Source organism: Schistocerca cancellata, chromosome 4 (genome assembly GCF_023864275.1).
Source record: "Schistocerca cancellata isolate TAMUIC-IGC-003103 chromosome 4, iqSchCanc2.1, whole genome shotgun sequence".
Lineage (NCBI taxonomy): Eukaryota > Metazoa > Arthropoda > Insecta > Orthoptera > Acrididae > Schistocerca > Schistocerca cancellata.
In genome coordinates this window covers 862,996,113-863,023,643 of record NC_064629.1, presented here as the reverse complement: position 1 = coordinate 863,023,643, position 27,531 = coordinate 862,996,113, and the positions used below count along the sequence as shown (strand labels likewise).

Here is a 27,531-nt window from a genome sequence, read left to right as displayed (position 1 = left end):
CTTGATGCCTCAGAACATGTCCTACCAACCGATCTCTTCTTCTGGTCAAGTTGTGCCACAAACTTCTCCCCAATCCTATTCAATACTTCCTCATTAGATATGTGATCTACCCATCTAATCTTCAGCATTCTTCTGTAGCACCACATTTCAAAAGCTTCTATTCTCTTCTTGTCCAAACTATTTACTGTCCATGTTTCACTTCCATACATGGCTACACTCCATACAAATACTTTCAGAAATGACTTCCTGACACTTAAATCTATACTCGATGTTAACAAATTTCTCTTCTTCAGAAACGCTTTCCTTGCCATTGCCAGTCTACATTTTATATCCTCTCTACTTCGACCATCATCAGTTATTTTGCTCCCCAAATAGCAAAACTCCTTTACTACTTTAAGTGTCTCATTTCCTAATCTAATACCCTCAGCATCACCCGATTTAATTCGACTACATTCCATTATCCTCGTTTTGCTTTTGTTGATATTCATCTTATATCCTCCCTTCAAGACACCATCCATTCCGTTCAACTGCTCTTCCAAGTCCTTTGCTGTCTCTGACAGAATTACAATGTCATCGGCGAACCTCAAAGTTTTTATTTCTTCTCCATGGATTTTAATACCTACTCCAAATTTTTCTTCTTTTCCTTTACTGCTTGCTCAATATACAGATTGAATAACATTGGAGAGAGGCTACAACCCTGTCTCACTCCCTTCCCAACCGCTGCTTCCCTCTCATGCCCCTCGACTCTTATAACTGCCATCTGGTTTCTGTACAAATTGTAAATAGCCTTTCGCTCTCTGTATTTTACCCCTGCCACCTTTAGAATTTGAAAGAGAGTATTCCAGTCAACATTGTCAAAAGCTTTCTCTAAGTCTACAAATGCTAGAAACGTAGGTTTGCCTTTCCTTAATCTTTCTTCTAAGATAAGTCGTAAGGTCAGTATTGCCTCACGTGTTCCAGTATTTCTACGGAATCCAAACTGATCTTCCCCGAGGTCAGCTTCTACTAGTTTTTCCATTCGTCTGTAAAGAATTCGTGTTAGTATTTTGCAGCTGTGGCTTATTAAACTGATTGTTCGGTAATTTTCACATCTGTCAACACCTGCTTTCTTAGGGATTGGAATGATTATATTCTTCTTGAAGTCTGAGGGTATTTTGCCTGTTTCATACATCTTGCTCACCAGATGGTAGAGTTTTGTCAGGACTGGCTCTCCCAAGGCCGTCAGTAGTTCTACTGGAATGTTGTCTACTCCGGGGGCCTTGTTTCGACTCAGGTGTTTCAGTGCTCTGTCAAACTCTTCACGCAGTATCGTACCTCCCATTTCATCTTCATCTACATCCTCTTCCATTTCCATAATATTGTCCTCAAGTACATCGCCCTTGTATAGACCCTCTAAATACTCCTTCCACCTTTCTGCTTTCCCTTCTTTGCTTAGAACTGGGTTTCCATCTGAGCTCTTGATGTTCATAGAAGTGGTTCTCTTATCTCCAAAGGTCTCTTTAATTTTCCTGTAGGCGGTATCTATCTTACCCCTAGTGAGATAAGTCTCTACATCCTTACATTTGTCTTCTAGCCATCCCTGCTTAGCCATTCTGCACTTCCTGTCGATCTCATTTTTGAGACGTTTGTATTCCTTTTTGCCTGCTTCATTTACTGCATTTTTATATTTTCTCCTTTCATCAATTAAATTCAATATTTCTTCTGTTACCCAAGGTTTTCTACTAGCCCTCGTCTTTTTACCTACTTGATCCTCTGCTGCCTTCACTACTTCATCCCTCAAAGCTACTCATTCTTCTTCTACTGTATTTCTTTCCACCATTCCTGTCAATTGTTCCCTTATGCTCTCCCTGAAACTCTGTACAACCTCTGGTTCTTTCAGTTTATCCAGGTCCCATCTCCTTAAATTCCCACCTTTTTGCAGTTTCTTCAGTTTTAATCTACAGGTCATAACCAATAGATTGTGGTCAGAGTCCACATCTGCCCCTGGAAATGTCTTACAATTTAAAACCTAGTTCCTAAATCTCTGTCTTACCATTATATAATCTATCTGATACCTTTTAGTATTACTGATACTAATTTTATGCATGTGGTAACTACTTTATTATCAACACTGTGTCTGCATGAGAATGCACCTAGTTTATAACAACTTACATTCCCTTCGTCTAACCCTACAGCAAAGTGCTATTTGACAAGCAAAATATATAATCAATCAATCAGTCTCCTTCAAACTTATAGGCAAACAGCACATATTTACCTTATATTCCTGGACGGAAAAGAAATATTGGGCAATTAAACATTAAATGGTTGGTTACTTTAGCCAACTAATCAAAGTGATTATACTTCTAACTTAACTGTTACATGATAGATTCACTTTCACTAATGTACTTTAATTCTGCAGATCTTGAATTTAACCTAACAAGAGGGTCTTCTCCAAAGCAAGTAATTGCTTGAATTTGCTTTTGAAGACAAAGTTCCTCACCACCTCCTCAACAAATTTAAGTACAAAACCTTTCCTCATCCACACTACTCTTCTTACTTAGTTTCTCCCCCTCCCCCCACCCATTCCAACATTATGACCCTTTCTGCGACAACACCTTTGCCATAAAACACATTTTCTCTTATAACAAGACAATTTGGCACTTTCTTGACAACTTCTCTAAATCACTGAGTTTCGACACACTTCATGATGTAAATGTAGTTACACAAATAAGTGTTGTATTATTTAAGTTACACATACCAGGCAGTAGTAGTAGTAGCAGTAGTAGTAGCAGCAGCAGACAGAGGGAGAAGAAGAAGACAGAGGAGGAAGAAAGCAGGCATACACAGGATATTTCATATTCTGACTTACTTTCAAGGCCAGTATATATTATCATATTTCTTTGCCAAAGCAATATGATCAAATGTTCATCAAATTTCTTTGACAAAGATCTTTGACGTGGCGCTAAAAAGGAGTATTACACTGTTGTCATATTTTTCATCAAATTTCAAGCCTGCTGACAACTAGTTATTTTGCACTGCAGTTGCTGTGTGTGTGTATTTGGAAGACAAGTGGCGGAAAAAAAGGAAACATACTTGGATGAAGCCATAAGTGTTATGTCGAGACAGTAAAAGCATTGAGTAAAATTTGTTATGAGAGCTGCTAGTGGAGGACATCAAGTCTGATATATAAATTACTGAATGGATGAAAGAGTATTTCAGTATTTGCTTAGTAAAGTGGCTTCTCATATTACAAAACAGAATACTCTTTTGAGAAATGCTGTATGTGTAGAAGACAGGCAAGCTATGACAAAAAGCACTGAAGGGGGAATACGTGAAGGTAAATAAATGTTTAGTACACTATATTGGCAATAAGATTTTTTTTATTTTTGAATAATTTAATTAATGGAATTAAGAGTTCCAACAACTACAAAATTAATAAAAAGTGCGAAACAGATGAAGTGCCTTTAAACTTGGGGCATCCAGAGTTCCAAAATAAACAAAGTAGAATGGAAAGCTAAGAAAGAATTTATTATTTTAAGAGTGTGACCACATCCTCTGCCTGGATGTTTCCTGGTGTAGAGTTGGATGGCTGTAGCTGTGATGGTGGACATGAAGTCACCTGCTGCACATTCCACACAATTAATAGCACGCACTGTGTCCCTTGCTCACCCTCCACCCTAGTTGAACCAAGTTTATTACAAAAAAGTCGAAGCAACACACCACCTTTGAAGCCATGTTTACAAACACACCACAGAGAGGCCAAATAGCTGTAGCGACGCCAGTGCTCCAAGCCGTTACATTTCACAATGCAGTGAACAGAAGACTAATGTCTGTTCTGATCAAATCTACGGCAATGCCCTAGTCTGATCATATTTATTTGACGACAGGCAAGATTTGACAAAGTTCCCTATTACACCATCAAATTTCTGTGACAAAATATTTAACATATCATCTTTGACAAAGAAATATGATAGGGTAATACTGGCCTAACTAACTAGTGAGGTTAAAAGAGGAATAGTTAAGCAACAAATATACACTGTTAACAATCAGATGATTGCTTCAGGAATGAATAATGAATGTATTAAATAGGTTAGCACAGGAGAGTTTTTTTTTTTTTTTTTTTTTTTTTTTTTTTTTTTTAATAGTCCTTTGCAAGTATGAAGTGAATTCAAGGAAAAACAGAAGTTAAAAGTGAATATGCCAAAACAGAGATAAAGGTGCAAGGGAAGAAAGTAAAAATCTACTGAACTATCTAAAAGATAGATAGTTATAACATCTCACTGCAGCTGAGGTGAAGACTATCAGGGACCAAGGAAGTAGAAGCCACCAGCATACAGTTCCTGTGCTTCTGGAAGCTGGCCCTTAAATGTAGCATTGTAAAGCATGTATAACTGGCCCAAGTACCAACACTTACACAGAAAGAGCTGGAATAATTTTTAACATGATAATTTTCTCTATGAAATATCACTATGATTCATTTCTACTAATATCACATGCAGTAAATGCATTAAGTGACAATAAATCCATAAAGTAAATCAACTGTCTAATTGAAGTACTTGATAGATAAAGATAAGAGCAAATTTGTGATGACAGTTAAAAAACTGTCCTGAAAGACACTGTCTATAAAAAATTAGTGCACTGTTTCAAAGCTCTTGATGAAGCTCATTGTGCAATGTTTCGCAGGGATCATACAATAAAAAGAAATTTAATTTCTGAAGTGACAGTTCCCTTTTCACTAAATCGTTGGTTGTATCTAAGATTTCGTACAAGGTTGTTGAATCACTTGTGAGGTAAATTCTGACAAGCTCTGGGAGACCTCGTGCTGCCTCTCAGAATGAAAATAGTGGAAAGTTTCAGTGGTCACGGATTTATTAATTCTTTTTCTTTCATATCTCAAATATGAGTGACTTCTCACGAAAAAGAAATGATTGTCACATTACTTACTCCTCCCACACTCTAAACAGTAATCCGAAAAACACACAAATGAGTGTTAACCATTTCTGCTAAATGGTTTTGCAGTTACATGAAGTCAATTCACAAACAAAAACAAATATCAATTGTACATGTTATTTTGCTTACACATGGTCCAGTCATGTTAATGTGACCATCACCTACATTTGACGTCAACATGCAATAAGCACTCTCAGATGGCTGGTGGGAGCACTCGCAGTGGAGATTATATGAAGTGTGTCAGGGGGGATGTGGAAAACAGGGCAGTACTTGTTATATTGTAGGAATTTAGTGACTTACCTGACATGGCAAAATGGCACTATCCAAAACCAATGCAGAGGCCACTGTGATGCACTGCAGAATATAAATGACAGGTGTGAATGATGACTGTGGAGATGTGTACAGTCAAACAGGTGTGTAACTGATGAGTAACTGACTGCCCAGGCGAACCAAGGGGCTACCAACAGTCTCTCCACAATGATCGTTCGGCAAAAGTTGCTCCGTACGGACCTCCACAGCACGTGCCTGGTTCATGCGCCCATGTTGACAGCACTTCATTGGTGATGAAGGCTGGAATTTCCATACGAGTACCGCAAATGGACATTCACTGAGTGGTGATAGGTGGCCTTTTCAGATGAACCATGTTTTAGGCTCCATCAGGCTGAAAGCAAACACTTTACAACTACTGTCAGAGCGGTCTATACAGGAAGAATTAGGGTCTGGGGAATATTTTCTTAGCATTCCCTAGATGATCTTGTCATTCTGGAAGGCACACTGGATCAACATAAGTATGCATCTATACTTGGGTACCATGTCCACACTTACATGCAGTTCCCCCCCCCCCCCCCCCCCCCCTCAACACGATGGCACCTACCAGCAGGACAATGTAATATTTCACACTGCTCACAGTATGAATGTCACATTCAAAGAGCACCAGGATGAGTTTACTGTTCTCCCCTGGTCACTGAACTCCCTGGATTTAAACCCAATCGAGAATATGTGGGACTGTCTCAACCGGGTTGTTTGTGCAATGCTTCCTCAATGGAAAAATAGTGTGCAGCTGGTCATGGCACAGGAGTAAGCATGGCTCCACATCCCTGTCGGTATCTTCCAGAACCTCAATGACACTCTTTCTGCACATCTTGCAGCAGCTTTTGATAGATGCTCACATTAATGTGAGTGGACAGTGTATTTTCTGTTAAAGAGGTGAGCAATATTTTCCTACACACTGAGGTTATAGAACATTTACAGTTCTAATAAAATAAGAAATAATAAAATCCCTTAGGAAGAAGTTATCAAAACAACACTGTTTTCCTACTTTTAAATGAGATGATCGATTTTGTGAGACAAAGGAGAAGAGACTGGTGTTCTGATTAATTGGAGACAAGATTTTGGAAGATTAAGATGCAACAAGTGTTGTAGGATTAAAAGTCATAGTGATAGAAGGCATGCAAATATGATGAAGCTAACAATTTTTAGTAACCTGGAAATTCCATGCAATACTTTAGAGTAACACGAGAAATTTCATAACAAACGCAGAGATTTTGGTAGACAGTCATGTGTATGAGAACACAGAGGTAATTTCATTATAATCAACAAATTAATGCAAGTACAGTCAACTCATAATAATTATTTCAAAATTATGACAAAATCTAGTTTGTTTTCTTTTTCTGCCCATTTCAAAAGGAACATTTAGTGTAGGTACAATCACCGTTAACACCATCTGCAACACAGACAGTATTCTGAGGAATTAGTGACAAAAATATTTCGTGTGTGTTTTAGTAAGCAAGTTTGAACCACATACACATTTCTGACATATTTCTAATTGGAAAAAAAGCAACTCTAATTTGCTGGCTCTATACAGTTCAAAACATAACAATATTTACTGTAGTAATACAAATAATTTCATATAGTTGGAGATTTTTCCCAGTTCATAAATTAATAAAATCTCCAATCTGCCAAAATGCTTTCAAACAGCAGCGATACAACGCTGCACACAAATTTGAAAACATCTACAATAACATGCACAGCCAACAGCCAGCAAACCTGATGTGGACATGAAAATAACTGAAAAAGGAAAGTGATATCTAAAACTATGAATATTTTTTATTGGTCTTCCTAGTTTTCAGAGAGTTTATCAGCAGAGTTTTTTTTAAGTAGACCTCTTTGGCTATAAATCATTGTGTCAGCCATCAGACAGTATTCTGATCACTCTGTATAACAGGCTCCACTTATGTAACTAATCATTATCTTTATTAATCAGCAAGGGCAGTCATGTTCCAAAAATTCAAATATTTTATATGCCCTTTTATGAAATGAGAAAAAGTACTAGAATTTAAATGTTGATGTCAGATATTTATAAGTGCTGATTTTAGATACTTACACCATCTAAAAAACTAGTTCAGGAATAATTGATTTCATTAATACAAAAAGAATTCTCATTTAACTGAAAAACTGATATAAAATAACTATGTCCCAACATATTTTACTGTGTGTATGAAATTCAACATACCCCTTAGTCAAACTTCAGAATTACTTTAGCCATTTCTTACGTATGTTGCTTCAATTGAAAATTTATACATAGCAAAAGAAAATAAGAATATGAAGGGTGGTTTCTATAAAAAGAATTGTTGTTCGTTTTCAATCTATTCTACACAAAAAAAGGGGGGGGGGGCTAGGAAAGGACTGGGATGCTATGAAAATGGACACAGGAAAATGTGACATTTGCAAATACTTGCTATGAAACTTTTTCAGACCACCAGCCATGAAGTTGTCGTATGCTTATCAACATAAAGCATGTCCCAGACAGTGTCCATCCAGAAGAACCTGTTGGATGCACTTTCTGAAACACCTGAACTGAAGTTCTATACTGTTATGGATTTCATAAGATAACACTAGCATTAAAGAAACTTTCATTACTGTCTCCATTATATACCAAGAGACCTCGATAGTAAGTAGCCATACTCAAAGAATATGCTAAATTTCTGATCATTGACACCACTGCTTTCAGGATAACAATTTTCTATGATTTTTTTTCTTACAATGGAAATTCCAGATTGGAATTTCAATGACATTGTGAAAAGGATAGGTTGCTATTCACTGTAAAGACAACATACTGAGTTGCAGACAGGCACAGGAAAAACACTGTTATGCATGAGCTTTCGACCAAAGCCTTCTTCAGAAAAAAAAAAAAAAAAAACCCACACACACAAACATTCACAGTTCACACGGATGGACATTGTAGTCGCGCATGTGTGTGTGCGTTTTCTTTTCTGAAGAATGCTTTGGCTGAAAGATCGTATGTAACAGTCTTTTCGTTGTACCCGTCTGTAACTCAACATGTAATTTTTATGGTGAGTAGCTATCTATCCTTTTTATAGTATTATGGAATTTTTTTCTGCTGTTGAAGTCAAAACAGTGTATATTTCCAAGACTCCTGTCACATGCTAAAAATGTATCTTGCAACAAATAAGGACAATATGTTAAATACTATGTACACCAACTTCCTAGTAACATTCCTAAGATTTAAGTTCACAAGTTCCTTTCCATTTCTTCCTCAACTAGACCAGCACCACCACTATTTCATCCACACTCCTTGTCATTCTCTGTCAATAAACACACACACACACACACACACACACACACACACACACACACACACGAGCAAAAATGTCATTATATAATGTTTTTGCTGGTCTCATCCATCTCACTCAAATAATAATGATTTTAATACCTATTATTCGAAACTCAGTAAATTCTATTCCACAATATCTCCAGAAGCAGCCACAGAGTCTATAGCCCACATCCAGATTACAAATCATAAACAAAGCGTAAAAACAATGAGAATCACTTTCACAAATATTACCAATTTACTTAGTGACAGTGAAATACAATTAGTGTCACAAATTTTATGCACTGATTTGAAAAAGTTGATATTCTCACTTAAAAGGCTTTATCTTCAAATAAAAGTATGATGTATATTTAGAAGCTGTTTAATGACAATTAACAAAAATACAGATTTGGCGCTAGTTCTTGAGTAAGGTTCATGTATTTCCAAAATAACAAAGTAACAGAAAGGGAAAATAATCTTTATAAATACATTAACTGAAGACATAGCTCATGGACTTTCAGTACACGAACATTAATGTTCTGCAACTGCATGTTATGCCATCTGGGAGTGATTCCTGTGTTTTTTCCTCCTTTCTTCAATCCTAGGGTCTATTAATATTAATAATTAAAACCAGTACATGACCCTCGTTCCTATTTTTAACATATCTCATACAAATACCTAAAAAATCAGATTCTCTTAATTTAGTATATGTAAACTTAGTATCAAATTGAAGTTTGCATTGATCAACCATGCACAATAATGCATAGATATATTTCTAGCCACTAAAAAAACATGATCAATAGAAAAACTGTACATCAATATGAAAGCTGCGATATAAAAAGTGTCACACATTGCATATGCTGACCTTGTAACACAGTGTACAGCATGCTAACAGAAAGAAACTAGCAATGAAACAACAATTGTTGCAAAACAAAATATATAGGGCACACACTAATTGAAATTACATGTAGATCACACAGTAATGACATGGAAATTTATTCTACAACATTATGTATGTATGTATATATACATATCACACACACACACACACACACACACACACACACAGACACACACACACACACACACACACACACAGAGTCTCTTTTGCCTTAAAAATGTAAGAAACAGTATGAAAACCACATCTTAAATTTGTGTGAATTAGCAAAAGCACAAATTATATTATAAACAGCATTTAGTTTCTGGGAAAGTTGTTCTGATGTCTGCATTTTATATAGCAATCTTACTTCTGTTGTACAAATATGCTGTTTGTATCTCTCTCTCTCTCTCTCTCTCTCTCTCTCTCTCTCTCTCTCACACACACACACACACACACACACACACACACACTCTCTCTGTAAGGATATGAATTAGTACATTCTTCCAGAAGAAACTATGTGCCACAGCACAAGGGTAATGAAAATACCATGGACTTTAAGATTAGCTTTCACCACAGATAAGTCACCAACTCAATACATGAAGCTTATTTAACAGACTAACATAAATTAAATTTTAAGTCACAGAAACATCACAGCCTGAAGGCAGCACCAATGATGTTCTACCACCATAACTTATTAAATGTGATATGTTTCTGATCACTCGTTTCAAACCCAATGACTATAAAAGTATGGAAATACTGAAATGTGGCTTCACTGATGCTGAAGATACAGGATTGGGGCATAATTTATGGGCACATGGCAAAACTTGCAGTTAACATGACGCAAAACTTAAGTCTCAATTCAGGTTTCCCAATTAACAATGATTTACTTTTTACAGCATAACAAAAGGGAAAAAACTGTGATACACAAATACCCAACACACAGTGATTTTAAGAGTTATAGTAGGTTGATAATCAAACAGTGGAGGAAACATACATGTTTACAGGTACTAGTACGGCTGAGGTCTCTGTAGCTGACGAGCACCTACTCTTGGTTTCCCAGCTGTTGAGTACGTGCCTTGGACTCCACTGAAACCATCATACACATATCCTCCTGGGTATTCATAAGCTGTTGTGTAATCCGTCGAGTAGTCATAGCCTTCATAGGTTGTACTACTATAATTAGTTCCAAAATCTTGCGGATATGAGCCAACGTAAGTTCCATAGCCTTGGTTCACCCAATTTCCAGGAAAAACTCTACCACCAGCTGCAGTGACAGTACCTTCTTGATTCACCTTGACCTTTTTGACGTCTACTTCCTTTCCTTTGATGAATTGTTTGGGTGTCTTCAACAGCTCACGAACTACATTTTTCGAGTCGAAAGTTACGAAGCAAAAGCCTTTTCTCTGATTTCTAGCTTTGTCATACGGAGTTTGCACATCGACTACAGTACCATATTGCGAGAAATAAGACTTAATGTCGTTGTCTGTTATGTCAGCAGTCAAGCCACCAACGAATATTTTGCCATGCTGCGACTTTTTTATGATTCGCTTGAGATCTACTTTCTTGCTGTTTATATAGTGTTCAGACGACAGCAACTGGTCAATAGTTTTCGGATCTACAAATACTATGAAGGCAAAGCCTCTTGACTGTCCCGTGAAAGGGTCAATTTTAATCGTAACGCTGTCAACGTCTCCAAACAAACTGAAATAATTTTTAATCTCGTTCTCTGTAATCTGTCTCGGAAGCCCGCCGATAAACAACTTTCTGTCATCATCCCGGCCCGGTATTCCAGCCGTACCTGTCGACTGTATACCATTAGCTGCGGGCGGCATAAAGCCCTGATAATCTGTGTAATAATTCATTCCAACGCACCTCACAATTACGAACTTAGTTCCACACAACTTCCTTACGGTTTACAAACAATCCTACTATACCGGTTCCAACGATACAAATTATGATGGCGTGCAGCCAACATTGAAAAAGATCTCAAGTGTTAAAAGAAAACCAATAGTATTTTCTATGCCTTCCATGTGCGTTGGACACAGTTAATTCCCTAATTGCCACATGACGTTAAATTCACTGCAGCGTAAAATGCCTATCGTAACTACAGCAGAATCTTGAACGAACAGAATTACAAGTATACCGATACGATGCCATATACCGTTTTCTAACGAAATAAGACAAAAAAATCTAAAATGAATTGAACTTAACTAAAGAACTTAACCAACAAATACATTTTTAGCAGTCAACTGTGTTTTGTAATCTGATTACAATAATTCTGATCTGAAAAAATATGAATGTATGCCCTAAATAGTGTGTATGACGAAGAAAAATGTTACTTTGTTATGTGTGTCAGTACAGTTATTTGTAATGGCTAAAAAGTTTGTATTCTAGAAGCCAATAAAAAGGAAAGAAATACAAGTATAACTGGACCTATCTTTGAAACTTTAACAGTTGCTGACAACCCTGAAGTTGACTGGAGAAAATATAAAAATATGTAACACATAGAAACGGCAAATGAATTATAACTTGTCTCATTAGATTCTTTATTTCATATCAACGTGTGACGAAAACTACACAATGACATCAAGTGATTGTGGTACCAACAAAGAACCCATTTGTTGCCTGAAACATCTCCGAATACTCGTTATTTTTCTACGGAAACCATACACAGCATTCAATGGGCCATATGAATAAAACTGAAGCACAAGCTTGGAGCAAAAGGTTGAAGTAAGAGCATTCACTTGGAATCAAAAGGTAAAAGCAGAAGCATTAGTTTCTGATTGTAAGAATAACCTTTTGCTTTTCCTTTCTACCTTTTACTTCTAACACAGTAGCAAAAGCACCTAGCTGCCTGCTTGGTACGCATTTTCAGCGAACAATTGTTGAGCAAGACCAGGCTTCACCACTGTTTCCTTTGCCGTGCGACAGAGTTTCGCTTAATTTATTTTCAGTGAGTACTGTCACTTATTGACTGAAGATGATCTCGTCTGATTCAGATGAAATCTCTGTATGTGCAGAAAGGAAAATAATGTTATTAGTCACGGCTTTAGAAAACCATCCTGAGTTATTAGAGAAGTCACAACTTCCACAAGCAAAAAGAAAGAAAGAGGAAGCAATCCTAAATGTTATACATTCATTTGAAACTAATATCGGTAATATAACAGACAGGAAACGATTGCTAAAGAAAGTTAGTAACATGAAAACGAGACTAAAAAGGAAAACGGATAAGAACAGAACGGGAAATAACGAACTGTTTTAAATCCAGAAAGAGATTTGCACTCTGCAGCGGAGTGTGCGCTTCCTGGCAGATTAAAACTGTGTGCCGGACCGAGTCAGCACTTGCCCGTGAAAGGCAAAGGTCCCGAGTTCGAGTCTCGGTCCGGCACACAGTTTTAATCTGCCAGGAAGTTTCAATTGTTTTAAATGTTTGGGAGAAAAAGTTTTACAGCTTGCTACAAGGAGATGGGAATCCTACAATGAACCAGATACCAGGTAATATAAACTATAAACTCGTGTGATGTTAATATACATTTATTTTCGTTCAGTTAAAAATATTACACACAGTCCGTAAATGTTAAAATGAGGATTTTTTTTTTCAAATCGTTAACTTTCAGGAGCAGTGACACTAGGGGTTGCACTGTCCATCTCTACACTATCGCCAGTAGAGCACTCGAAGTCGTCTGGAAAGATTCAGTTCTAGTTTTTGTTAGTCAAACAAAATTAATTGCTGCTACTTATAAAGATACTAGCGGAAATTTGTTTTTCACGAGAGTAGCGAAATGTTCTTATTACTGTATCGTAAGTACTACTACTATTACTACTACTACTACTATTACTATTATTAGTGGTCCTACCAGTAATATAATATGTAAGAGCCATGTTTGCTATTCAGTTTCATTAAGTGCCATGACTAGAGTTAACATGGGCCGCCAACATTTCGTAACCCTTTGCGGAGGGAAGTTTCCGCTGTTATCTTTGTAAAGTAAATCTTCATAAAAATGGAAATGCGCGTTAAGTTCTACTGTTGTATACATCTCTGGCATACATATGTGTTTATAGGAACAGATGTTACACCTCGTGCTGGCCCACCATCCTCTTCGTCTAGAGCAAGTCCATATGCCAGGCCACCACCCTTGAAGAAAGGATCATTGCCAGAAACACACGAGACGAACAAGCTCAGTACCACAGAATTACACAGGCTGGTGCTGCTGGAGCAACTGAAGCTCACTCGATTGCAAATGGAAAAAGAAGCTATGTTAATGAACTTTCTTAATATAAAGATGAGTAATGTACACAATTTTGCAACAGGAGGAAAATGAAAATAGTTTTTATGCTGCTACTGTTCTGTAGACTGTGTTATTGGCTTGGTTCAAATGGCTCTGAGCACTATGGGACTTAACATCCTAGGTCATCAGTCCCCTAAAACGTAGAACTACTTAAACCTAACTAACCTATGGACATCACACACATCCATGCCCGAGGCAGAATTCGAACCTGCAACTCTAGCAGTTCCGGACTGCAGCGCCTAGAACCGCGCGGCCAACCCTTTTGTTGTAGACGATCAGTAGTTTTGTATCTATTCATAAATAAAAAATTCAAAATACTGCTTTTTGTATTAGAACTGCAACTTCTTGTCTTCTTTGACATCCTCTCCGAAAAATATCCACTTCAGTTAAAGGATCCTCCTTCTCATTATCACCATCTCCATGTAAATCCTGTGCCATGTCTTCAAAATCTGCATCTAGTAGATTTTTCGCAACATTATGCAGTATAAAGTAGCAAACTATTATTGTGGAACATTTGGTAAGGCAACTCTACACATATACTGCAAAACAGGAAACCGCCTCTTCAGCTGACCAAAGCAACGTTCTATCACAACTCTTTCTTTTTTTAAAAGGTTATTGAATTACATGTGACTGTCCTCAGTTGGATTACGAAAGGGGGTCATCAGCCAGGGCTCTAGGCCATACCCTTCATCACCCAAAACAACAGTGTTCTTACATTCACTCAGCACTTTCCAGACACCTGAATTTCTTCATATTCGATTGTCATGTACTGACCTGGGCCAGCTAGCCTCAACATTAGTGAACTGTTCCTTCACAGTGCATGTAGCCTGCACATTATACTAGCAAAAGCCTTTCTGTTGATATAATCGTGGCCAAATTTCACAGGTTTTGGAATTCGCACATGTGTACCAATAGCACATGGAAATTTACATTTTTGGAGCCACTTATTTTTAGCCACAGTAATATCATGTGCTGATGACGGAAACGTGATCCACAAATCATATCTGTTTAGAAACACTACTTACTGTAGTTTGATGAATTCCCATTTCTTTTGATATTCCAGACTGGAATCCTAAATCAGTTACATACCGAGGGAAAATCTTCATCTTCTGTTCTGACGATAGTGCTCCACCTCTTCTTTCCCCTGTCTCTGACAGCAAATGCTTTGCAATCCACTTAACATTTTCTTCGTTGAAACAATACAGAGTTTTATAATGCTCTCCAGGTGGACATCGACGTGGTCTGTAGCATTTTTCGCGCCGTAAACGTGCTTCTATTTGAGTCATATCTGCTGCACTCTGCAAACGTGAGCCTGCTACTGACCAGCCTTCAAGTTTTACAAGCAATTGCTTCCAGAATGAAGTCACAGCTTCTCTTTATTCTTATAGTTCATTTAATACCGAAGCAAGAGCTCAAGGGGAAAGCAAAAGCTTTCATTGTTCTTTTTGTTCCCACAAGCAAAAGCTCTTGCTTCACATTTTATTCACAAATTCCGAAACTTTAGCTTCGAAATTCGAAGGAAAATCATAGTGTGTTTGCTGCTAACAACTTGAGTGAACTGTATTGTGGTGTACCAAACTTTTATGTTTCTCAGACACCTATGTACTATATTACTGAGTCTCCTAAAGACTCATTCTTTAGTTCCACTTTTATCTTCTGTAAACCAACAATAAATGTTTATCAGAGAGTGATTTTTTGTATTTTTATGTTTCTCTCTCTTTTCACTCGTGTATTAAACATTGTAGTAATGTTGTATGTGCCTGCAGAATCACTTGGACATGTCATCATGTCATGGTGTTTCAATTTAAGAACAGAAAAAATAATGTGATTCATCTGTATCTACATCCGTACTCCACAAACCAATTTGAAGCTCCAATAATAAATATAAGGCTGTATGAAGGGTCGTTAAAGCAGAATTAGGTACAGGTACACATTGTGTAGAGGTTACAAACGATGTTAATGTCACTCCAGATGAATTTAAGCTCCCTTCTGACAGTGCTACAAACCGTAATTCGTCGTCTCCCCATAAGAAGAATTTGAAACCTGCACTGAACCCTGATTCACATTCTGCTTATATCAAGCAGTTTGCAAATACAGTGCCAACTTGCAAGTGGAGGAAAGGGAAGTACGTAATGTAATTGAAACAGTAGCAAAATTAAGTGGCTCCAGTGCGGAAGATATTTATGGCCTCTCCAGTTTTGTAGTTAAACTCCCCTCTCTGCAAACTGGATCTTTGCTAGTGGTGGTTTTCCTGAATGTGTGAAAAGCCATCAGTCATTCATTTACATAAAAATTGGCCAGACACGAGTATGACTTGCGCTCTGACGGTACTGTACGAACTTTATTTTCTATACAGACAGTTAATCGATCCTGGGAATCCAGAATCTCGACGATTTTTACTGTTACCGACATTGATACTGGCAAGATATTGGTCCTGGAAATTCCAGCATTTTCGAGAATATTTCAAGTTTGAAGTTGGAAACAAATGACAAAGTATATATTTTTGGCATATAGTTACAAATAAACAATTTTAAACTGTTTCCTTTACTTGTACTTAGAAGCCTTACTTCTTGCCAAGTTTCTTGATTCTAGGTCAACGGAAAATTCCACATTGGTTTTAATGAGTGAGTTTGCAAGTATCAAAATATGACATAAGTGATCATATGTTCTGATTGCATTGATTGACTACAAGCTTAACTTTTTTACACCGCCAAGGGACTGTAGACCTCAATACATGATATAAATTTCAACTTGATATGTCTACCTGTTCCTGAAAAAAAGCGGTCTTGACAGATGCACAGTCAGATAACACATGCCAAAAAAATTTTTATGTGATTTAGTTATAAGTTAACAACTTTCGGACTGTTTCTTTGCTTTCACCATGAAAGTTTGCTGATTGCCAAACTTCACCATTCCAGGTCAACAGGAAGTACCCTAAAGGTTTTTGTGAGTGAGTTTGTGAGTATCAACATATGTGACACAAATGGCCGTATCTTTCGATTGCATTGACCTAGAAGCTCTCATTTACTACACCGCTAAGGCACTATAGTGGTGACATAAATTTCAAGGTGATTTGTCTACTCATTCCCGAGAAAAAGGAATTTTAACAGATGGATAAACAAACAGACAGCAGAATAACAAAAGACAATTTTTTTCATCTAGTGTAACTATATAACAATTTTCGTATTTTTTTCTTTTAGTTGTACCACGAAACTTCGCTTCTTGCCAAAATTCGTGATTCCAGATGAATGAGAAATACCCTAGAGGTTTTGATTAGCGAGTTTTGAGTATAAAAATATGCCACATAAATGGCCACCTCTTTGATGTCACTGAATTAGAAGCTTCATCTTTCAACACTGCGAATGGACCATAGACCTTAGCTTGTTGCATAAATTTCAATTTGATACACCCAAGCATTCCTGAAAAAAACGATCTTCAATTGTCAGATAGACAACAAAGTGATCCTATAAGGGTTACGTTCTTACCGATTGAGTTGTGGAGCCCTAAAAGGGTATAAAATATGTACTAACACTTATCGTCCAATTTCTCTGGTACCTGTTTTCTCAAAAATAATTGAATATTGTATATAAAAGCAAATTTGCATGCATTTGTCATAAAAAATATATATTGACTAAATTCTAGTATGGTTTTAGGTCCCAATTATCAATATTTAACGGTGGTAAAAATGTTGTTTCTATTATGTAACTGTGTTTTGAATTCAGATAATCTACTGAAAACACACTAGTGGATTTGAGCAAAGCATTTGATTCTATAAACCACAGAATATTACTGAAGAAACTATGTCGTTACAGCATTATGGACCTGGAACTCTCCCTCATTAAATCCCTTCTCAGTAACAGGAAACAAACCATTAGCTACAATGATCAGAAGTCACAGTTTCTGAATGTTACTAGAGGTTTCCCCACAGAACTGTGCTTGGACCACTACTGTTTATACTATTTATAAAATTCCTACGCAGCAAGATTCCATTCAATTCTGTGCTTTATGCAGGTGGCATAACTTTCATAAATTCAGGAAAGTGCGCAAATAAACTTAAAACCTCAGGTTATCCAATACATGGTTTGAAGCCAATGAGTTATCTGTTAACTGCGAAAAGACTGTTGAGTCCACTTCTACCTAGCTCCTTGGCATATGCTTAGATACAAGTAGAACTTGGGATAGTTGCATCGACTATTATCTCAAAAGGTTTCCCAAGTCATCCACTACTGAAAAAATTACAATATATGTCTCTGGAAAACTGCTGATTAAATCCTATTATGCCTTCTTTCATTGCCATTCTTTATGGCAATCTTCTACATCTACATCTACATCCATACTCCGCAAGCCACCTGATGGTGTGTGGCGGAGGGTACCTTGAGTACCTCTATCGGTTCTCCCTTCTATTCCAGTCTCGTATTGTTCGTGGAAAGAAGGATTGTCGGTATGCCTCTGTGTGGGCTCTAATCTCTCTGATTTTATCCTCATGGTCTCTTCGCGAGATATACGTAGGAGGGAGCAATACACTGCTTGACTCTTCGGTGAAGGTATGTTCTCGAAACTTTGACAAAAGCCCGTACCGAGCTACTGAGCGTCTCTCCTGCAGAGTCTTCCACTGGAGTTTATCTATCATCTCCGTAACGCTTTCGTGATTACTAAATGATCCTGTAACGAAGCGCGCTGCTCTCCGTTGGATCTTCTCTATGTCTTCTATCAACCCTATCTGGTACGGATCCCACACTGCTGAGCAGTATTCAAGCAGTGGGCGAACAAGCGTACTGTAACCTACTTCCTTTGTTTTCGGATTGCATTTCCTTAGGATTCTTCCAATGAATCTCAGTCTGGCATCTGCTTTACCGACGATCAACATTATATGATCATTCCATTTTAAATCACTCCTAATGCGTAGTACCAGATAATTTATGGTATTAACTGCTTCCAGTTGCTGACCTGCTATTTTGTAGCTAAATGATAAAGGATCTATCTTTCTGTGTAATCGCAGCACATTACACTTGTCTACATTGAGATTCAATTGCCATTCCCTGCACCATGCGTCAATTCGTTGCAGATCCTCCTGCATTTCAGTACAATTTTCCATTGTTACAACCTCTCGATATACTACAGCATCATCTGCAAAAAGCCTCAGTGAACTTCCGATGTCATCCACCAGGTCATTTATGTATATTATGAATAGCAATGGTCCTATGACACTCCCCTGCGGCACACCTGAAATCACTCTTACTTCGGAAGACTTCTCTCCATTGAGAATGACATGCTGCGTTCTGTTATTTACGAACTCCTCAATCCAATCACACAATTGGTCTGATAGCCCATATGCTCTTACTTTGTTCATTAAACGACTGTGGGGAACTGTATCGAACGCCTTGCGGAAGTCAAGAAACACGGCATCTACCTGTGAACCCGTGTCTACGGCCATCTGAGTCTCGTGGACGAATAGCGCGAGCTGGGTTTCACATGACCGTCTTTTTCGAAACCCATGCTGATTCCTACAGAGTAGATTTCTAGTCTCCAGAAAAGTCATTATACTCGAACACAATACGTGTTCCAAAATTCTACAACTGATCGACGTTAGAGATATAGGTCTATAGTTCTGCACATCTGTTCGACGTCCCTTCTTGAAAACGGGGATGACCTGTGCCCTTTTCCAATCCTTTGGAACGATACGCTCTTCTAGAGACCTACGGTACACCGCTGCAAGAAGGGGGGCAAGTTCCTTCGCGTACTCTGTGTAAAATTGAACTGGTATCCCATCAGGTCCAGAGGCCTTTCCTCTTTTGAGCGATTTTAATTGTTTCTCTATCCCTCTGTCATCTATTTCGATATCTACCATTTTGTCATTTGTGCGAGAATCTAGAGAAGGAACTACAGTGGAATCTTCCTCTGTGAAACAACTTTGGAAAAAGACATTTAATATTTCGGCCTTTAGTCTGTCATCCTCTGTTTCAGTACCATTTTGGTCACAGAGTGTCTGGACATTTTGTTTTGATCCACCTACCGCTTTGACATAAGACCAAAATTTCTTAGAATTTTCTGCCACGTCAGTACATAGAACTTTACTTTCGAATTCATTGAACGCCTCTCGCATAGCCCTCCTCACACTACATTTCGCTTCGCATAATTTTCGTTTGTCTGCAAGGCTTTGGCTATGTTTATGTTTGCTGTGAAGTTCCGTTTGCTTTCGCAGCAGTTTTCTAACTCGGTTGTTGTACCACGGTGGCTCTTTACCATCTCTTACGATCTTGCTTGGCACATACTCATCTATCGCATAATGTACGACGGTTTTGAACTTTGTCCACTGATCCTCAACACTATCTGTACTTGAGACAAAACTTTTGTGTTGAGCCAACAGGTACTCTGAAATCTGCTTTTTGTTACTTTTTCTAAACAGAAAAATCTTCCTACCCTTTTTAATATTCCTTTTTACGGCTGAAATCATCGATGGCATAACCGCTTTATGATCGCTGATTCCCTGTTCTGCGTTAACTTTTTCAAATAGTTCGGGTCTGTTTGTCACCAGAAGGTCTAATATGTTATCGCCACGAGTCGGTTCTCTGTTTAACTGCTCAAAGTAGTTTTCAGATAAAGCACTTAAAAAAATTTCACTGGATTCTTTGTCCCTGCCACCCGTTATGAACGTTTGAGTCTCCCAGTCTATATCCGGCAAATTAAAATCTCCCCCCAGAACTATAACATGGTGGGGAAATCTACTCGAAATATTTTCCAAATTATCCTTCAGGTGCTCAGCCACAACAGCTGCTGAGCCAGGGGGCCTATAGAGACATCCAATTACCATGTCTGAGCCTGCTTTAACCGTGACCTTCACCCAAATCATTTCACATTTCGGATCTCCGTCAATTTCCTTCGATACTATTGCACTTCTTATCGCTATAAACACGCCTCCCCCTTCGCTGTCCAGTCTGTCTCTGCGGTATACATTCCAATATGAGTTTAGGATTTCAGGGGGGGGGGTTATGTTTAGGATTTCATTACTATTTACTTCTCCATGGGCCAGGAAAATTTTTATTTGGTAGAAGAATGCCATCAGGACTGTTTCTGGGATTAATGAAAGTACCATATCATATAGGCTTTATTTCAAAGAATTAGAGGTAATGGCAGTCCATCTCTTTTTATATACAGCTGCATGTTGCACATAAAAGAAAACTATAATGGTTACAACCTTAGACCGTCCATTCATACCCATAATACTCAATAGATGTTGAAAATACACATACCTACAACTAGATTTATGAAATATAAAGCAGTCAGGAATATGTTGGAATATAACTTTTCAGTACATTACCTGCATAGGCACATGTTGCCTCTCTTAATACCTTTAAAAATAACACCCAAAAATGGCTGAAAACTGTTGAAAGAATTTGAGAACTGTTCAAAACTCGATGTTATTTACTAAATAACTCATAATAATGTTTGTATACACCTTCATTCTATGCTTCTTTGGTCAACTGAACCAACACAATCCTCTCCAGAAGTGGCAGGAACTACAGAAGCAGCAACATCATCTTAATCAACATCAGAACCACCACCATCAGTGTCAACAACAGACCTACTGTCACCTGTGGCAGCAGCATCAGTATTGCCAGAATCAGCGTAATTATCATCACAAGATCAAGCAACAAGGGAAGAAGCAACAACAACAGAAGAAACAACAACATCAAAAAAGAAACAACAGCAGAAGAAGCAATAGGAACCACTCATCTCTGTAATAAGAGAAAAATTTCACCACAGTATTAAGTATTTCTTCGCAAAATATGGGATGAAAGAAACAGTAAGATAAGTAACATTCTAAAATTTGTGTCTGCTCACTTTAGAATAGATGATTTTGATGACATCACAGGTACAATAGCAAATAATGATCTTATCATGCATTTAAATATTGGACGTTTATCAAGTAATCTGGACAGTAAGCTTCACGGCTTGTAAATATTTCTAGAGAGAACTAAACGGTCTGTAAAGGTTATTTGCTTAAGTGTATATTGGTGTAGGATTGAAAATGTAAATGTATTGAACAAACTTGCAAATTATGGAGTAGCAGCTAGCTTCTGTAGCGACAATGGGTATGTTGGCTCAGTAAAACAGTAAAATACTAAATTAGGCGAAATTTTAACAATTTAAATGAAGAGCGAACATTTCAGAGTTTCTGCATAGAACATAAGGATTATAACATTCTGATATTCAGCATATATCGTACCCCTGGTTACTCAGTCTCCTGCAGTTTTCTGGCCAAACTCGAAAATTTACTCCACCAACTCAAAAGTGAAAAGCTATGCAAAAATTTTTTTGTTTGTGCTGATTTTAATATATATGACAGAAAAAATTACAAATTTGTCTTTAAGATGTAGGAGCTGGATGTCCATACACGGTCTTATTCTAAATTTTGTAGGAATGATGTGGGTAACTGCTTCATCTGCATCCTGCATAGATAATTGCTAGTAATTTAAATTACAGAGTAACAGAAAAATGTATAGGAAACTTAGGGACCTCATGTCACAGTGTTCTATTAGCACCATTACTTTGTGTTGGCCCAAAGGACACAAATCGGAAAGTCAGTAATTTTAGACAAGAAAATAAAGAAAAGTTTGTCTATAAAATCAGCCTCATCTCATGGCCATTTATTGCTCAGTCCTCAGTATATGAAAATTTCAGTAAATTTCTGGAGGCCTTCCTGATGGTGTTCAATGTATGCTTTCCTGTTCTAATGGTAAAAACTGACACACCTAAGAAGGGATCAAGGATAACAATGGGTATTCAGATTTCAAACATGAGTAAAAGAGAACTTAATATGGAGGCAAAAGTCAATCCAGGCACAGAATTCTTAAATTACCTAAGGCAAAGTAAAAAAATCTTTGATAAAGTAGTCAGACAAGCCAAAAAATTGGTGAATAATAATTACATTTCAACAAATGTTAAAAATAAGTCTAAGGCAATATAGTCCTTTGCATAGGTATCAAAAAAGGTAGACAACCAAAACTTGAACTAGTTGTTGCAGATGAGAGTGTTTTGGACCCCTTCACAAATCCATATAAAACTGATGAACTTTAATTTCCAAACACTTATCCTGTTTCCACTTTATAACTCCACTGAATTCAAATTCACCCACATATCCTACTCTGAAGTAGCTCATTAATAAAGTCCTTGAAGAATTTGAAGGCTAGGATGAAATGTCTTCAAAAATTATGAAGGCAGTCACTATAGTATTGCATACACTTTGTCCCTTATAATCAGTCAATGTTTCAAGGAAGGATGTTTTCCCAGCAGAATGAAGTATGCTGAAATATGACCTATTTGTAAAAAAGACAGACATGATGAAATGGGTAATTAGCGACCAATCTCATTGTTATCAATATTTTCCAAAATATTTAAGAGAGTATCATGTAAGCAGATAGTTAACTATAATAATCTGCACAATATTATCCAGGACAATCAGCATAGTTTCCAAAGAGGGCACTGCACTGTGCAAGCCATCAATAAACTTATTACAAAAATTACTAGTAATTTAGATAATAAAATGAATGTATCAAGCATCTCCTGTGAACTAATTACAGCCTTTGACATAGTAGGCCACAAACTACCACTTCGTAAGCTACAAACATAATGTTTTAGTGAAAATTCACTGAGTTGGATATCATCTTATCTAGTAAACAGAAAACAAAGAGTAGTAATAGAAGAGAATGGTAAGAGATTCTTCTCAAGTTGGAAAAAGACAGAGCAAGGTGTGCCATGAGGCTCTACCCTTGGCCCAATACTGCTCTTGTATTATCTAAATTACATGTCGACTAACATAAATTCAGACACAATTGTTTACACAGATGACTCAACAGTCTGTTGTAAATTTAATTAGCCATCTTCAGTAGCCTCTTGCTGAAATCGAGACCTATGTGACTGATACATCTGGGTTGCCTGCAGCTATCTTTATATGAATAGACCTGAATCACCTACATTGACAGCCAGCAGTACTGGACCAAAGAGAGTACTGGACAATGTTGGTTGACAAGTCCACCTCCCTCACCCTCTCAAGGTCGAGGTCAAGGTCACCTCCCACCTTTCTGTCCCCCAAGGTCAATGTTCAGGTCGGCTCCTCACATATCTCCTTCCCCTCGTCCGCCCCTACCACCCACCCCCTTGTACTCATCCCCACCCACCCCCACTTATGTAGTCCAATTACGTGACTTAAAAGTGGCAGACACAGCCTTGTTGGTTGGCAAGTCTCCACCCCCACTTGCTCCAGGCCTCCCACACTCTGCTTGTTAAGCACACTAATCATCACTCGTGTTCTGTACGCTGCAGTGAGAGGACCGTCTACTCTAACTGACCCTAAATTACGCTGATTCTATGATTAACGGTGAAAAATCTGGGCCCTATACATCACTTGTGACCCCGCAGAACATATCACACTATGTACATACAAACCACTCACCAGCAAGCATGCTGCATGGGATTAGCCGAGCAGTCTAAGGCGCTGTAGTCACGGACTGTACGGCTGGTCCCGGCGGTGGTTTGAGTCCTCCATCGGGAAGGGGTGTGTGTATTTGTCCTTAGGATAATTTAGGTTAAGTAGTGTGTAAGCTTAGGGACTGATGACCTTAGGAGTTAAGTCCCATAAGATTTCACACAGATTTGAACATTTTTGAAGAGTTGAACCAGAAAACATGTATTACATTAAAAACATTGCGATGAGTTCAGAATAGTTATTCTCTATCATCAGACATGCTAATCAGACAAAATAATAAGAAACAAGGTGATGCATGATACCTCAAATACTGGAAAGATGGGCAAATTATGAATAAATTACAATGCTGTGAACATTAACGAGAAACAATGACTGCAAATGCTGCTGATATCACACAAAGCTGCAAGTGAATAATTATAGAGCTTTAATTGATTAGAAAAACACCCAACCAGTTGCTACTGGTTGGCTGTTATTTCTAACCCATTGAAGCTCTTGCATGCAGTTACTGAAGTGCAGCGATGTTCAAAATCTTAGAATAATTACAATTACAAAATATGATGCGTTATTATAAATTACAGCAGTATGAAAAAAATATGTTCAAAAATTAAGAGCAATAATTGCCTAGTGCGCATCATGCTATTTTACGACACTGACATTATGATGCGAACATTTCACGCGAAAAACAATACCTGAAATTAAAAAAAAAAAACGTATCACTACTGGGCACACAATCTGACAAGTCTTACACCTATGAGGGTTGAAAAAAAAAGGGGTCCATAATGTAGGTGCAACAGAACAAGGTAGGCCAGCCAAATAATTACAAATGTAAAGCATATGTAATGTTGCTACACTTAACAGTAAAGTTTGACACCCAGAAAAAAAATGAGCTAGAAATAGTATCACACAAAAACAAAGGCGCAGACAAACCAAGAGGCGCCTCCCAATCAATAAGTACGAAATATGATTCTTGTGTAACGATGCCACATTGTAACAGTAAGTTTTAAGCTTAGAAAAAAAAATAGCTAGAAGTAGTGACACTCAGTCCAAAAAGACGAAAGTGCAGACAGTACAACAGAGTAATTATAGCTACAAAACATGGCAAACAGCAGAAAGTTCACGCAAAACGATGTCACACTGTAACAGGAGCGGTAGTGCGGAATCGTGTTTATTTTGTCAGGGGGTAAGCCCTGGAAACGCATTAGTCGTTGCGCCGAGTCTCGACCCGCCGGCAGCCGTCTGGCGCAGCGCATGACATCTGTGCTTGAATTCTGCCCTGCCGAGAGAGGCCAAAGAGCATAGAAGGAAATAGAGTTGTCTTCGTACCGCGTGAGGTGTGTGAAGCTTCCCCCTCCATCTGGGTACCCACACCCACAGAAGTGCTGCTCACTCATGCAAAACGTATTCCACGGTACACAGGGAGTGAAATTTCATGTCATCTGATTTGCCTTCAAAATTTTTTTACGTAGATAAAGCAAAGCTACGTTCGTTTCTATAGTTAGTTTGTCAATAAAACTTTCATTTTCGCATAAACAAAAAAAAAAAAACACTGTATTGGGATGCATACGTGTTCTCCGCTATGCATTCTTCCTCATTCGCCGGCCGTGGTGGCCGAGCGGTTATAGGCGCTACAGTCTGGAACCGCGCGACCTCTACGGTCGCAGGTTCGAATCCTGCCTCGGGCATGGATGTGTGTGATGTCCTTAGGTTAGTTAGGTTTAAGTAGTTCTAAGTTCTAGGGGACTGATGACCTCAGATGTTAAGTCCCATAGTTCCCAAAGCCATTTGAACCATTTCTTCCTCATTCGACTTTGAGGAAACTGTTCAGTACAAAGGAACATCTTATAGCCACACAGTGCAGCTTGATAATGAACTTGTTTCCTTTTCGTTACGGCCCGTAGTTATTGTGATAGTTGGTTCAAAAAATGGTTCAAATGGCTCTGAGCACTATGGGACTTAACATCTGAGGTCATCAGTCCTCTAGAACTTAGAACTACTTAAATCTAACCTAAGGACATCACACACATCCATGCCCGAGGCAGGATTCGAACCTGCGATCGTAGCAATCGCGTGGTTCCGGACTGAAGCGCCTAGAACCGCCCGGACACCAAGGCCTGTGTGATAGTTGGATGTAAACTACCGGGTGATCAAAAAGTCAGTATAAATTTGAAAACTTAATAAATCACAGAATAATGTAGATAGAGAGGTACAAATTGACACACATGCTTGGAATGACATGGGGTTTTATTAGAACAAAAAAAAAAAAAAAATACAAAAGTTCAAAAAATGTCCGACGGATGGCGCTTCATCTGATCAGAATAGCAATAATCAGCATAACAAAGTAAGACAAAGCAAAGATGATGTTCTTTACGGGAAACGCTCAATATGTCCACTATCATCCCTCAACGATAGCTGTAGTCGAGGAATAATGTTGTGAACAGCACTGTAAAGCATGTCCGGAGTTATGGTGAGGCATTGGCGTCGGATGTTGTCTTTCAGCATCCCTAGACATGTCGGTCGATCACGATACACTTGCGACTTCAGGTAACCCCAAAGCCAATAATCGCATGGACTGAGGTCTGGGGACCTGGGAGGCCAAGCATGACGAAAGTGACGGCTGAGCACGCAATCATCACCAAACGACGCGCGCAAGAGATCTTCCACGCGTCTAGCAATATACTTTTTTGAACTTTTGTAATTTTTGGTTCTAATAAAACCCCATGTCATTCCAAGCATGTGTGGCAATTTGTACATCTCTATCTACATTATTCCGTGGTTTATTCAGTTTTCAAATTTATACTGACTTTTTGATAACCCGGTACATCACTGCACATATTTTGAGAAGTTTGCAGTGAAGAATGCAATCGCTGGCCAGTTTACGTTTGGTGGGTTTTACACCATACGTTGCTGCTACGCGACGAGATTGGCAGCTACACGCCACATGTGCGGCTATTGCGCTTTCTATGACCTGTTAGGCAGAGTGCGAAGCTGCCTCGTGTTTCTCTTCTTCGTATGCTGCCAATACAAACCGAAGAAAAACTTACTGGCATGAAACGACACAAGAAGTCATCAGCTAATGATGCTATTTGTATGTTCAAAAATAGTTCAAAATGGTTCAAATAGCTCTGAGCACTATGGAACTTAACATCTGAGGTCATCAGTCCCCTAGAACTTAGAACTACTTAAAGCTAACTAACCTAAGGACATCACACAGTCCATGCCCGAGGCAGGATTCTAACCTGCGACCGTAGCGGTCCCGCGGATCCAGACTGAAGGGCCTAGAGCCACTCGGCCGCAGCGACCGGCTTCTGTAAGTCTAGGCTGCCTGGTTTTGGGAAAC

General features: G+C 38.3%; 1 protein-coding gene across 1 annotated transcript; it reads right to left on the bottom strand.

The window, feature by feature from the left end:
- Positions 1-8,905: 8,905 nt before the first annotated feature.
- Positions 8,906-11,474, bottom strand: LOC126184994 (RNA-binding protein squid-like). The gene has a single exon (XM_049927706.1). It carries the CDS (start codon positions 11,279-11,281, stop codon positions 10,427-10,429), a length of 855 nt encoding a protein of 284 aa, XP_049783663.1. The 5' UTR covers positions 11,282-11,474; the 3' UTR covers positions 8,906-10,426.
- Positions 11,475-27,531: the final 16,057 nt, after the last annotated feature.